Genomic DNA, 14,111 nt, shown 5'->3' with positions numbered 1-14,111 from the left:
CACATTGCTTATAGTCTAATGGAAGAAACAAGGCTGATATCCGTAAAAAAGAGAGTAACAGACGACGGTCTCATGCAGTGAGAATGATGTCGAGTGCATATAGGAAATATTTGGTCTTCATATTTTTATGGTAGTGTTTTGTGCTGCCCTGGAGAAGGTTAAAGCTTTGATCTTCAGTTCTTCCTGAGGGAACAAGGTGTAAAGACCAACTTTAGGGAATGTTTTGAGTTTCTCTTTGTAGCCGAGGACAGAGACTGGGGAGTAAGATGCTCCTCGGGGTGGGTGGGTGGAAGGGGACACAGAATTTACAAGTGGGACTATTTAATGTATTTATTGAATCAGGATCATGGTACCTTAAAGAAACAGCCAGAAGGAGATGTAGTGATTCTTTTTATTCTTGTATTTTTGGGGGGAGGGGGAAGTTGTCACGGATCGCATTTAGTATGTTTATAAAATATCATTTGACCTATGATGCTACTCAGAATCCTAGAAGGGTTGCCAAGAAGCACTAGCCTCTTCCAAGTGAGGGTGTTCAGTTGTAGCCTTGAGTGAGTTGTTTGTATTTTGGATTATTATTAATTCTACTAAGGGATTTTGTGGGATCCTTGGAGATACAAAGAAGATTCTTTCTTTCTTTCTTTCTTTCTTTCTTTCTTTCTTTCTTTCTTTCTTTCTTTCTTTCTTTCTTTCTTTCAGTATAGTTGATTTACAATATTCTGTTAGTTTCTGGAGTATAGCAAGTTGATTCAATTATACATATATATACAGATTATTTTTCATATTATTTTCTATTATGGCTTATTACAGGATATTGAGTATAGTTCCCTGTGCTGTACAGTAAGACCTTGTTGTTTGTCTATTTATATACAGTAGTTTGTATCTGCTATTCCAGACTCCTAATTTATCCCTCCCCCACTCCCTTTCCCCTTTGGTAACCATAAGTCTATGAGTCTGTTTCTGTTTTGTAAATAAGTTAATTTGTATCATTTTTTAGAGTCCATATATAAGATATATATTTGTCTTTCTTTTTCTAACTTACTTCAGTTAATGTGATCATCTCGAGGTCCATCCATGTTGATGCAAATGGCATTATTTCATTCTTTTTTATGGCTGAGTAGTATTCCATTGTAGAAATATACCACTTCTTTTTTACCCAGTCATCTGCTGATGGACCTTCATGTTGCTTCCATGTCTTGGCTATTGTAAATAATGCTGCTATCAAAGCAGATCTTCCTTAATCCATGTGCTTTCTTCTAGAGCAATACTCTGAAGATTTATGTTCATTTGAATCACCTGGGGATCTTCCTAAAATGCAGAATCAGATTCAGTAGCTCAGAGGTAGGGCCTGAGATTCTGCATTTCTCACAAACTTCCATGGGATACTGATGCCGCTGGTCTGTGAACCATACTTTGAAGAGCAAGATTCTCATGCTGCTTTCTGTTAAAAAACAATAACAACAAAAAAAACCCTTTTTAAAAAAAATTGACATACTGTTATACTTGATAATCCTTCTGACAAATCTTCACCTAATTCACTAAACCCCAGCGTGGTCTACATCTTACAAGTAATCGGACACTTAGATTGTCTTTAGATCTTCTTTACTGGGATGACTTCTGTATCATAATCGAAACTTTTCAAAGCAGTTACCTTAAGTAAAGGCATCTACAATTTTTGTTATCATCTGTAGAATTTAACGTTTTTTTAAAATCATGGCTCTTTATCTAGTGGGACTGTTGCTGGAGTCACTGTTCTGGGGAACCTCTTAAACAAGATGCAGTTTAAATGACCACAGGCTGAGAGAGAAGTAGGTAAATGCGTGCAGGGAAGGGGAAAGTGAGGCAAGGTGGAGGGAAGGCAAAGCAATAGAAGATCCCCTCTCTTGATCTATTTTAGTTCCCTCTCCCCTTAAAAATGTTTGAAGCAATTTAAAGCACAGACACTTGTCAGAAAGGGGAAAAAAAAAAAATTTGCGCAGCCTGTGTTTTCTGGCTTGGTGCCCTCTGATGGGCGGTGGGTGGCCGCAGAGTGGCACCCTGACCTGGCACTGTCCCTCTCCCACAGGGCAGGTGTCTGCAGCTCAGAGTCTTCCTAAGTTGTTCCAGGTTCTCTGGGTCCTGTGATTTTGTTTTCTGAGATACCGTTGCCACTGTTTCTGCATTTGAATCCATCCAAAAAGAAAACAAATAACCGCAGTAGTCGTCGACTGGGAAGCCAGGTCAGTGAGTGTCACACAGCTCCCCAACGTGGATCTGCACTTTAGAGGTCTTTCTTTCTTCCTCGCAGGGGTACTTTTACATGTGATGGGAGATGCCCTGGGATCGGTGGTTGTAGTGATCACGGCCATCATATTCTATGTGCTTCCCCTAAAACGTGAGGACCCGTGTAACTGGCAGTGCTACATCGACCCCAGCCTGACTGTCGTCATGGTCATCATCATTTTGTCATCTGCCTTCCCACTCATCAAGGAGACTGCTGCCATCCTGCTGCAGATGGTCCCCAAAGGCGTCAACATGGAAGAGCTGAGTAAGCTGGACAATTCTGATCTCAAACCACTGCCCGCTTAATGTTCTTCAGTCCTGAGGGCCAGCATGATGTCAGAAGAGTGTTGGATTTATGTATTCTGATATGCTTTAAATCACTGAGCAACAGAGACATCCATGATACGCTCTGTAGCCTGCTACGGTAGCTCACAGCTCCAAGAAACAAAGGTCCTTTGCAGCCCATGATTCTCTGATTCTACTGCAAATTTTTGAAAATGTAATGCTTTGGCAATACCTATTCCTTGGCTGTTTATTTACCTTCATGTCAGAGATTTATTTTAACTCAGATAAAGCTATGCTGCCCATAACTTGATTTTTATTCTCCCTGTTCTGAAAACATGAGACGTTCATTCATTCATTTGCTAGATCCAGCTTTCTAGTTAATTGATTTTTATGGGCATGCAGTCACCACGTGTCTCATAACACAGTGAAACGGACCGTGTTTCAGTCCAGATCATTCATGGCCTCATTCAGTAATGAAATCTGTTTCCTTGCTTTGCTCAAATAGCAGGTCAAACTCTCATTTTAGTTTATGTGCATCAGAGGATAGAATTTTCAGAGACTTTGTAAAATTTCTAAACAGGAATGCTCCAGATGTTGGTGAGAAACTGAATGTGTAACTTTATTTCTAGAGTTTCTAAATGGAGATTATGTTTTTATAGAAAACAACAAGTTTTTATGCATCTTTGCTCTTTTTGTAGCTATCACTGCTTCAACAGCAAGCCAGTAAACAGGAACGAGGGCCTAAGCCCACTCTGCAGCTGAAAGTTGAAAGACTTTATTTCACGACAAATACCTGAAATTTAGTTGATTTACAATTCTGCATTAGTTCCTGGTGTACCGCGTAATGATTCAGTTACACACACTAACACACACACGCATATTCATTTTCATATTCTTTTTCATGATAGGTTATTACAAGATATTGAATGTAGTTCCCTGTGCTATACAGTAGGACCTTGTTTATCTCTTTTATAGACAGTAGTGTGTATCTGTAGTCCCAAACCCCTAACTGATATTTGATGGGTCTTAATACATTGTACGGCCACGGCTAGACTTCCCTCTCGGAAGGCATGATTTCTGGTGAGACTGTTCTGTGAAGGTCACAGTCCTGCTGGCCCTTTGTCTAATGGTGCTCTTCCCACAGTCTTTCCCCTGGATGCTCTATTTGCCTCTTTTTTCTTTTTTTCCTACCTCTTCTTTGGCAGCATTGGTTAGTTTATCTGTCTCTGAGAGCCAGTTAAGTGTGGTCAGGTCTCCAGCTGCTTTACTGCACAGGGTTACGGCAGTCAGCCCCCGTGTCCTACTCTGTGCGCAGTGCTGCTGGCAGTGGAGGGAGAAAGCGAAGGAGCTGATACACAGCATCGTTTTCCTTGTAAGGGCTTGTATCCCAGTGGGGAAAAAACAAAACACACACACACACACAACAATTTGAGATATATGTTGGTTGCATTGCCTTTTAACAAAGTAATATATATATAAAAGCAGATATTTAAAATCTTGTGGTAGCAATAGCAACACTTTCATGGTACTTATTACATGCTAGGTAGTACTGTTCTAAGTACTTTACTTATATTAACTCATTTTAATCCTTAATAATCATATGAGGGGCTGTCACTATCATTCCTCATTTATAAATGAGGAAACTAAGGTTCAGAGGGACTGGGTGAATTACCCAAGGTCATGCAGGTCGTCTAAACTTGGAATTGAACTCTCATTGGCTGTAGGTCGCTCATAACCACTATTCAGGACCATTGTTCTAAAAACATACTCATTTTAGAAAGGTAGAAAATATAGAAGAGACTAAATAAGAAAATAGAAATCTCTCATAATCTTATCGCCCAGAAATTACCACTGTTAATATTTTTGCATCAATCATTTGATAAAACAAGCTTTTATCTGCCTCAAAAATTTTGTTTTGAGTCTATACACTGATGTTTCATTGACAAAAAGATTATGCCATATATACAGTCTAGCTATTTGCTTTTTTACTTAAAAATACCTCATATATTTTTCCTCATATCCTTAAATATGCAATGTATTTTTCCACAGCGGTGTCATATTCTGTTGTGTGATTGATTTAACTATCTCTTTGTTGCTTCCATTTTTTTTTCTTGTACATAAATATTTGATTATTTCCTTTAGGTTAAATTCCTAGTGTTAGAATTGCTGGTAAAGGTTTTTATCCATAGTACCAAATCCCCTGTAAAAAAGGCTTCCTACATTATAGTCCCATGGCCGTCCATCAGAGCATCCATTCCCTTGTAACCTTGACAACCCTGGGCATCTGCTGGTGGGTGGGGGGTTGCTGTGACACTTAGTTTCTCAAATTGCCTTTTATGGGCTAACAGTGTTTGGTAGAGGAATTCAGAGAGGAGGAAGACGGTTATGGGAAAATGTACCCATATAGATCCAGCTATTTTTCTTCCTGTTATTGTTAGTAACTACATCATTCTGGTGAGAATGCTTCAAGGGACAATGTCCCTTCCGTGGTGGCTCCATGTTTCAATGAGAGCCCTCATCTTGGCTCCTGTTTGCTCTTTCCTATTCTAGTGAGTAAACTCTCTGCCGTGCCTGGAATCAGCAGTGTGCATGAAGTTCACATCTGGGAACTTATAAGTGGGAAGATCATTGCCACTCTGCACATCAAGTATCAGCAGGACACGGGGGATCAGGATGCCAGTCTAAAAATTCGAGAAATCTTCCACAACGCGGGAATCCATAACGTGACCATCCAGTTTGAGAAGGTGGACCTGAAGGAGCCCCTGGAGCAGAAGGACTTGCTGATGCTCTGCAGTTCACCTTGCATCTCCAAGGGCTGTGCCAAGCAGCTCTGCTGTCCCCCTGGGGCACTGCCTCTGGCGCACGTCAATGGCTGTGCTGAGCACAATGGCTGTCCCCCACTGGACATGTCCCGAAGTGATGGCCTCGGTGGACGAGAAGCAACAGAAGTGGCTATTGAAGTGTCTTTGGCAGGTGGTCTGAGTGACCATGGACAAGCGCTTAGCAAAACTCGGGAGGACTTGCGTTATGTTAATAGCACACATTTTTAATCTGACGCTCACATAAGTAAGACTGCATAGATGAGGCACTTTGGAACCACTAGCTCAGTTTGTGGGAAGAGCTTTGTGGGTTGTGGACAGTGACCAGACCCACAGTGGGTGCACTCTGTGTTCTGTAAGGGGTTTGGCTGTTTGGGATGTTAGTTGAACTTGCCTGTGAATTTTGACGTGACAGAGAACCTTTTTACGTTATCTTGGGTGTCTTCATGCTGCTCTTCAAGTTTTGTTGGAACGTGTATTTTCCGAAGCAGATGCACTAGTACATACATCCGGGACATTGAAGGCTGGGACTTAATGATTGTGGACACAGGACTCAAAGTAGTTTTTGTTTCAAATGGAGCAGAATGTCTAGCTGACTCACAGGCACACACATAGCTAAGAACATCGAAAAAAACTTAGAAACTGAAAAAGCCGTATCCCTTTCCTTCCACCGGGAGGCCGTCAAAGGGGGAGGTTAGGTAGACCTCCCGCTGCGGACCTTTTTTCTCTTTGACTCATTTTTAAGTAAATGTAAAATGAATACCTAGTAAGGTAGAAAATCTGAGAACATTAGAGGATGTTGAGTTTATTGGGGCTGCGGAAAAGGAAGCAAATCTGTTTGGACCATTTTTTCCTTTTGTGAGGTGGAGACAAAAATGCTCACTTTCTGCTGGGAACTGCGGTAGGGTGTTTCAGGTGTTTAAATATACAAGATGCTTTTTTTGTTTTCACTCTGAAGTGTGGGAATCTTTCTACTTTAAATATGACACAGTGCTTATCTACTGTCTTTTAGAGTCAGTCCAGTTGGGACTGTTTTCATTTATTGCTTATTAGTGATTTACTTATTTGCCCAAATTTCTTTTTGAGTCTCCTTTTATATGATCACATTGATCTACGTAGCATTTACCAGGAGAGAATGGATATTCCTGGGGTAGAGGAATCTATGGCACTGAGTGTGCATCCTTGCCAAAAACGAAAAAGAAATAAGCTAGATTGACTTTTCTTTAATTAGACATATTTTAAAGTATTTATTATAGTTTTCAACTCATAATTTGATGGAAAAAGTGTTTGTCCAAGGGAGAAATGAGAATTAATTAAATTGCTGCCTTTAATGTGTTTTGAGGAGCTTACACTTTCTTTTATGTCTCTGACCCGTATTACCAAGTTCAAATAAATACATTAGAATCTGACTTGGTTCCATAACAACCTGTGTTAGTACTGGAGAAACATCTGTTATGTATGTAACAAACTGTTCAGGCAACGATTATTTTAACCAGAACAGTCCCAGAATAGGTATAAGGAAATGGGAGGTGCCCCACCAGAGAACCAGAATCTTCTTTGACGGGCTGCAAAATTGACTACAAAGGATCATCTCTTAGGTGCTGAAGTACTGAGTCCTGTTTAGAATCTGCACAGTACTCAGCAGAAATGCTGGGTGGGTAACAGGAAAAGCATCCACATTTTTCAGCACAAGCATCATTTAAAAAACTGCATCTTAGTTTTAAATTCTAAGGCTGAAATAAGGAAGCAACTGTGATCAGTGGGAAAGGAAAATCTTTATTCCTTGAAAATGTTTATCTGAGTTTACATTGGCCATGAATTAGGCAAAGAGGAAAAAAATGCCTAAATATGTTTTTATCCCTAAGAGTTTATTAAGTATATATACTTAACAGTATTATATAGTATATAATATAGTGTATGTATACTTCATAGCTAAAACAGGGGTGAATACAAGACAACATTTTTGTTTTTAATGTTAAAATTATGGCAGGTACTCACACAAAACAGAGGATTCTTTATGAAACTTACCTCAGTGATATGTGGACCAAATTCTCATATATCAATGTTGGCTGAGATGCTCTGACTGGAGCCAAAGGAGAAAGCTGTTTCTCACTTCCGAATTTAAAGGTCTAATTTGATTTCATATCGTTCTGCTCTTACTAAAAGGGAAAAATTATCATCTTCTAGTTTCTGTGCAACTGGCTGAAGGGCTGCATGCTAGTTTACATCCCAGTAATGTTCTTGAATTAGCCTCTAAAGCATTTTTCTGGAAAGCAAAAGGCACTTAATTCCCATCTAATTAAATCTAACCTCAGAAAATTATCTTGATGGACACTTATGAACATACCAAATTATGGGGTACAGTCAATGTGAAATAATACCTTTGGCAGACAGCTTGGCTCGGTGTGTTGAATACTTTCCAAACAAGCTAATTTAGGGCAATATTTGTGTATCCGGCGAGGTGCTGGCTTGTGCTCAGGCACCGTGATGCCTGCCGTGTGGCCTTTTTACATGAGTTTTACTCTCTCTTTCGTTGTCCCGCATTTTAATTCTCCCAAGGAAACACCAGAGTTTTCTTTCTCCCTTTGAATCAGCCCTGAGTGGTGGCAGCAGTGTCCGAGGAACAGTGGACTTAAACCACACTGTTTTTTTCTGAGATGAGAAGAATATTGCTATTCAGTTTAGCATTCCTATGTGCTTAGGTTAGTTCCAGAAAATTCTTTCTCTTTTCTTCTAGGAACTGAAAATAATTTTTTAAGAGTCTAGGGAATCTTCTGTGTGTCGGGTCAGCCTTGGGTGTGCTACCCTGGGGACACAGGGCATGGCACTTCCCATGGACTCCTGTTTCTATGCAAAGAGTCATTTCCACAGTGTTTCAGCACCAGCTTTAGGAAACATGACGTCTGCTTATTTATTTTCCCATTTCAACTCTCTTTTTGAAAATAGAGGTTACTTTATTTTTCAAAATATTTGGACATTATGAATATCCATAGAACTAGGAGGCTCCATTGTTGATAGAAAAAAATATTACTCCTTTAATTTTTTTGATAAAATAGCAATAAAATAGGGAGACATTGAGGAAGAATTTAATGTATTCTCCATACTTAGATACTTAGTTACTTTTTTCCTTTTTCTTTCTTTCTTTTCTTTCTCTCTCTCTCTCTTTTTTTTTTGCCATGAGCTGGCCAAACTCCAGTGGGGGTAAGTCAGGAATCTCAAGTTCAGTAGAAATGGGTGTTTTGAATGGCAGAGAAATCATCGAGGTAGATTTTGGATTATCACAAGGCAGCTGCCTTTTGAGGTAGTAAGAGCTTTCGTTATGCGTTTTTAATTTCTGTGTTATCGATGTTTTGAACCGGATAATTCCTTGTAGTGTGGGGCTGTCCTGTGCATTGTAGGGTTTTTAGTAGTATCTTTTGGTCTCTAACCCCAGATGCCAGTAACATCCCCCAAGGTTGTGACAACCAACAATACCTCCGACATTGCCACGGATTCCCTGGGGAGCAGAATTGCCTCTAGGTAGGAGCCACTGACGTCCGACTTCACCTAAGGGTACTTGAGGGGTATTGTTGACGGAAGCCCTTCTAAGGCCCAACAATCCTTTGAATATAATCAACCTGCAGAATTTGCTTTTTAAAGAAATATTTTTAAAGGTGAGATCAAACTATAAAAATTACAGTTGTCTTTACGTAGGAACTTGGATATTTAAAGAAAAATGTAATGTGGAAAATAAAGCCCTTACAAACCGGATGATACAGTTCAGTCGATATAACAGTGAATGAAAAAGCGTTTGCTCTCACTGTGCTGTGAGGATCCCTTCAACTCATGAACATTCTCAGCTTGATGTACCCACTACCGAATGAGAATGCGTTACACCAGCACAACTGATTCTTGGAGTTAAGGCGTTGAATTTTCTACCAATTTTAAACTTGATGGTGTTTCTTGCTACTGGTTCCTGACAAACAGCTCATCTTTGTACTAATGACAAATTCGGATGTTAAAAAAAATTCTTTATTGTTTATGGCTAACTTCGTCCTTTGCCAAATCCTGTCTATTTTTTTTCCCCCAAGAGGACAAATTACATTTCCTCCTTTTAAATGATCCTGCTTTTCATGTATCTTATACTCTTGCAATTAAAGATTGAGAAGAAAGACTGGTTTAAAAAAAGATGAGGAAACATGACCTAATTTGGATCTCCAATTTAGACTGAGTACGCATGCCTTCTTGTACAGTACAGCCCTGTGTTTCCCCTGATAAATTGTCACCTATTTGTGCCTCTGAGTGTGTTTGCATGTGTTTAGCCACAGGAATAAAGTAGGAATGAAGTTATTGAGTCAGGAAACTAGCTGCTCAATGGAATTTGCATCAGATCCCGGTCCTCATTGTGATCTACATGTTCTTAAGAATTTGCAGTTTAGCTAATGAACACGTGACATTTTTTTTCCTGAAGCGTTTCTTTGCAGATGTTTTATTTTGAACCTTTTTGTTTACATGGAACTTTCTTAAACATTGTTCGATAGATCAGTGTTCGATAGATAGGTCTCCTCTTGGTACAAAGCCTGGTCAGAGACACTGAACCTGCTGTGAATTCAGTTGGGAATAACCCAGAAAGGATGATGATTTTTGAGGGAAAGTGACCCCTTCCTGGAAGTCTGAAATTATGTTACAATATGTGGAGTTTTGTTACTTAAAGTCTTCCTCTTGTCCTCACAGGCGATTTTGCCAAAGTATAATTGTCACGTTTGGGGGGCAATATTCAAACCCTATGGTAGAAAGTTTCAGTGACTCAGTATGAATTGCATGTGAAGTCCCCCAGGAGTGTACGCACAGACGCATACCTTTCAAAGTGAAAGATGATCTTCAGTGGTGCTGTCAAGAAAACGTTTTAAAAATAAACACACGACTGAGTTATGTTTGTGAACATTAAAAACGGATAACTCAAAGCAGTGGAGCTCATTGTTTCTGTCACTCGTTGACTTATCACTTCGTAAATCCTTGGATTGTTTTTAGCAGTTGGGGCAAATTCTCTGTCCCTATTACGCCACTCTCTTCTTCACACCCCTCTGCCACTCTCCACTCTTGGCAGAAAGGTCAGAAGTGGACTCAGCTACCTCACTTACCAAAACCTGGACTGACCTGGTTTTCTGGTGGGGTTTGTGTAGGAGGGGAGTCCCTGGGATTTAGGGAATGGTGAGAGGCTAGGCTTTTTAGGGAGAGACCCTTTAGATGTGAAAATCTCTCCAGTGAATTGACTGTCATGTTTATGAATATTGAGTCAGAGGAGCAGTTTTCTACCTATTTCAATTGCTTTTATTTTATTAATCAACTGATTAAACAGCGTTGGGTTATTGTGAACCATGTACAAGTGCTTCTTGCCTATAAGAAGCTTATATTCTACATGTGAAGCTAAGTAAAGCGGTCCAACTTGGTGGGAGTTTACAGATAGCCACCCACAGCCTGGATTGCCGGGGAGCCGAGAGAGCTTGTGCTGCATGCGTTCTGGCACTCAGGCGTTCACATTCTAAGCCTTGGGCAGCATCTGCAAAAGGAGAGGGTGACTGAACATTTCATGACCATCAGCTGCCTTTAGCAGGAAGAGTCTGCAGGATGGAGCAGCGGTTCGAGTCCTCAGTACATTAGGGCTGAGGATCCAGAGTCCCTACTCCATTTAAAAGAGAACCCCACCTCTGCCTGTGTCTCTCACCCTGCCTAAGGCTTCTATACAGCACCGTCACTTGGCACCATCATGTTATGCATTTGTTTATCTCCTGCGTCTCCAAGGAGAATAAAGCTTTGTATAACCCACCACCGTGTGCCTCAGCCTCCATCTCGGTGCTTGGAGCAGTGCCACAGTACCCGGCACGTGGTAGGATCCCAGTAAATATCTATTTGTTGAATGAATAAAGAAAGAAATGAATGAAGAAACATATGAATGAATCCATGAATAGGTTCAACACTTGGTGTTGTCAGTTAGAGGCTTGGGACAAATCATTTAACTTCACTGTGCTTCAGTTTTCTTTTTCTTTTTTCTTTTTTTTTTTTTTTGGCCTTTTTAAAGAAGATTTTTAAAAACAGACTTTATTTTTTGAACCAGTGTTAGATTCACAGCAAAATCAAACAGAGGGTACAGAGATTTCTCATATACCTTCTGCCCCCATACACGCACAGCCTCCTCCGTTACCAACTTCCCCCACCAGAGTGGGTCATTTGTTCTAATGGATGGACCTAACTGACACATCATAATCACCCCAAATCCAGAGTTTGCATTAGGGTTCACACTTGGCATTGTGCCTTCTATGGGTTTGGGCAAGAGTATAATGACATGTATCTAATTTTATACTATATGGAGTATTTTTCACTGCCCTGAAAATCCTCTGTGCTCTGCCTAGTCATCCTTCCCATCCTTGCCAACCCCCTGCAACCACTGATCTTGTTACTGTTTCCATAGTTTTTTGTCTCTTCCAGAATGTCATACAGTTACAATCATACATTATGTAGCCTTTTCAGATTGGCTTCTTTTGTTTAGTAATATGACTAAGGTTCTGCCATGTCTTTTCATGGTTTGATTGTACTTCAAATTTTTTATCTATAAATGAGGAGAATGATGAAAGCTGTATTCCTTTCTTTACGGGATTGTTGTAGGAATCCTAGGAGGTAAAACAGGTGACAATAAAATGTCAACAGATTCTATAATCTCACACTTTCAGCCTGGCATTCACATCCTTCTGCTCTTGTCCCACCTCCTCCCGTCTCGGTAACCCCATTTTGTCAGTTGAACACCATTTAAAGTTAAACGGCGCTAAACAGGGGTACAATCCACATAGGGGTAAGGGAAGAGGAAAGAACAGTCAAGGACAGCTGCACAGAAGACTGGGCACTTGAAACTGGCTTTGTAGTTCAGTGGGTGGAGAAAGAGGGAAAGGCCAATCCAGATGGAAAGCTGAGACTTTGCTCTCTAGGCAGCTGGACGTGTGTTTTTGTAGGAGGGAGGCTGGAGGAACAGAATATTTGGGGGAAATGATTTTCTGCAGACATCTTCCCCACCAGCTGTGTGTGGCACTGTGTTCAGTGTTCAGAGCACCTGTCTCATGTCCTGCCCATGATCCTGGGCCCCGTGGGTTGTTGCTAAGGACTCACGGGGTGTGTCCTGTTGGAGTCTGCAGACTCCAGATTCACTGAGTTTATTCCAATTCCAAAGTCAGTGTTCCGTGATGATTTTTATTGCCTTCAGTGGGAGCGTTCTGCCCGCATGGTCCCCAGGGTCCTCCCTCCAAAGCAGCCGGAACCCTGCTGTCACGTTCAATGCTGCCTTTACTCTCATCCCGTGTCTAACTGATCTTTATACTCAGTTAATATTCCTCTCAGAGGACTATTGATGTCGGCCCCTCCTTTTCTCTTCCTGTCTCATTTTGGGTTCAGCTGTATCACCTCACCCCTGTGCTGCTGCAGAAGGCTCCTGACCAGCCTCCTGGCACCTTCAACTTCCCATCCACCCTCTTGCTTCCCTCTGCTCCAGGAGCAGGACGAACTGCTCAGCCTGTCTGCAGCCCCCTCCCTGCCCTGGGCCCCCAGCAAGCTTTATCTTTCTCAGCAGACAAGAAGAGCATCAAGATACCTAAGGGAGTTTGGAAGAGAGAGGGTGTAAGGGTGGGTCTGTGCGGACTAGGAAATCAAGCTTTGTACGAGTTGGGGAGTGAATATTCCACAGCAGCCTGTTCCTTTTATCCTAAAAGGACATTTTCGCTTTCTTGAGTTTTGAATTAGACTTGCCAAGTTATTCCTTTCTGGTTTCTCTCTCTCTCTCTCTTTTGGCTGATTCCTTTCTTTTCTATGTTAGTGTGTCACTTTGATTTTCTGTGGATGACGGACTGCCACCCTTCCAGCCCTAGCGCCTTGATACCGGAGCGCACCCTGAAATGAATGTGTCCCGTGTGGAGGTGCAGAGCCACGATCTCACTCACCTTTCTCGAGGCAAAAGAATGGCAGACTCTCCTTCATCTTACACTGGTACCACGTGGTCACAGATGTGGCTGGGCCAGAATAATGAGCTCTGATAGAGAGCCAAAATATTTGGCCCATCACACTGGTTCTTTTAGGCTTGGAGATGCAAGCGTACATTTTTATGGGGTTTATAACCATAGCGCTGAGTGGCTTTTTGCCTACATTTTCTCATGATAGGGCAGGGGAGGGGAAGAGTAAAGTCTCGGAGTGGCCGGTGAGGATATGGGATTGCAGCCGTGATGATAATGACCAGGTCCCTATCTGCCTCAGAAAACTGGGACCTGTGCTGGAGGGCTGTGAGTATGTGGCGGTAATCTGGTGTTCAAAGGTGTTCAGAAAAAATTGAATGTGACACTTCGAGAAGGACTGATGCTGGATGCTTTTCTTTCTGTATAGCGTTTGCTTTCTGTTGTCAAAGCTGGCACTACCGAGCACCTCCTAGAGGGGCGGATGTGATCCAGCCCATGGCACGAGCAAACCTAGAAAAGGGCTAGACAGGGAGATTTAATTATAGAAATTCGCATATGCTATGAAGCTTCACATACAGTCTGAGCTTCCAGGCTCTGAAGTCTGCCTGTGGTCAAATCCCAGCTTCGTCACACTTAGCTGCGTGACTTCAGGAAGTACACTGCCTGTGAATAAAAGAAGTTCTCTGGGCCTCATCTTTACCATCTGTGAAGACAGGGACCCTCGTAACTCCTGCCTCATGAGACCACTGGGAGGACTAAAGGAGATGGCCTGTGAGGA

The 14,111-nt window shown here is 41.5% G+C and overlaps 1 protein-coding gene across 3 annotated transcripts in view; it reads left to right on the top strand.

Moving 5' to 3' along the window:
* Positions 1 to 10,314, top strand: part of SLC30A10 (solute carrier family 30 member 10) — a 33,060-nt gene extending 22,746 nt beyond the window's left edge. For all 3 annotated transcript variants that reach the window (XM_045509500.2, XM_074351633.1, XM_074351634.1), the window contains exons 3-4: positions 2,285 to 2,524; positions 5,095 to 10,314. In XM_045509500.2, the coding sequence (XP_045365456.1) occupies positions 2,285 to 2,524; positions 5,095 to 5,594 (740 nt within the window). In that variant the 3' untranslated portion in view covers positions 5,595 to 10,314. The remainder of the gene's footprint in view (positions 1 to 2,284; positions 2,525 to 5,094) is intronic.
* Positions 10,315 to 14,111: the final 3,797 nt, after the last annotated feature.

This window comes from Camelus bactrianus, chromosome 23 (genome assembly GCF_048773025.1).
Source record: "Camelus bactrianus isolate YW-2024 breed Bactrian camel chromosome 23, ASM4877302v1, whole genome shotgun sequence".
In the NCBI taxonomy this organism is placed as follows: domain Eukaryota; kingdom Metazoa; phylum Chordata; class Mammalia; order Artiodactyla; family Camelidae; genus Camelus; species Camelus bactrianus.
The sequence above is the reverse complement of the archived record's forward strand: the minus strand, read 5'-3'. Positions and strand labels throughout refer to the sequence as shown.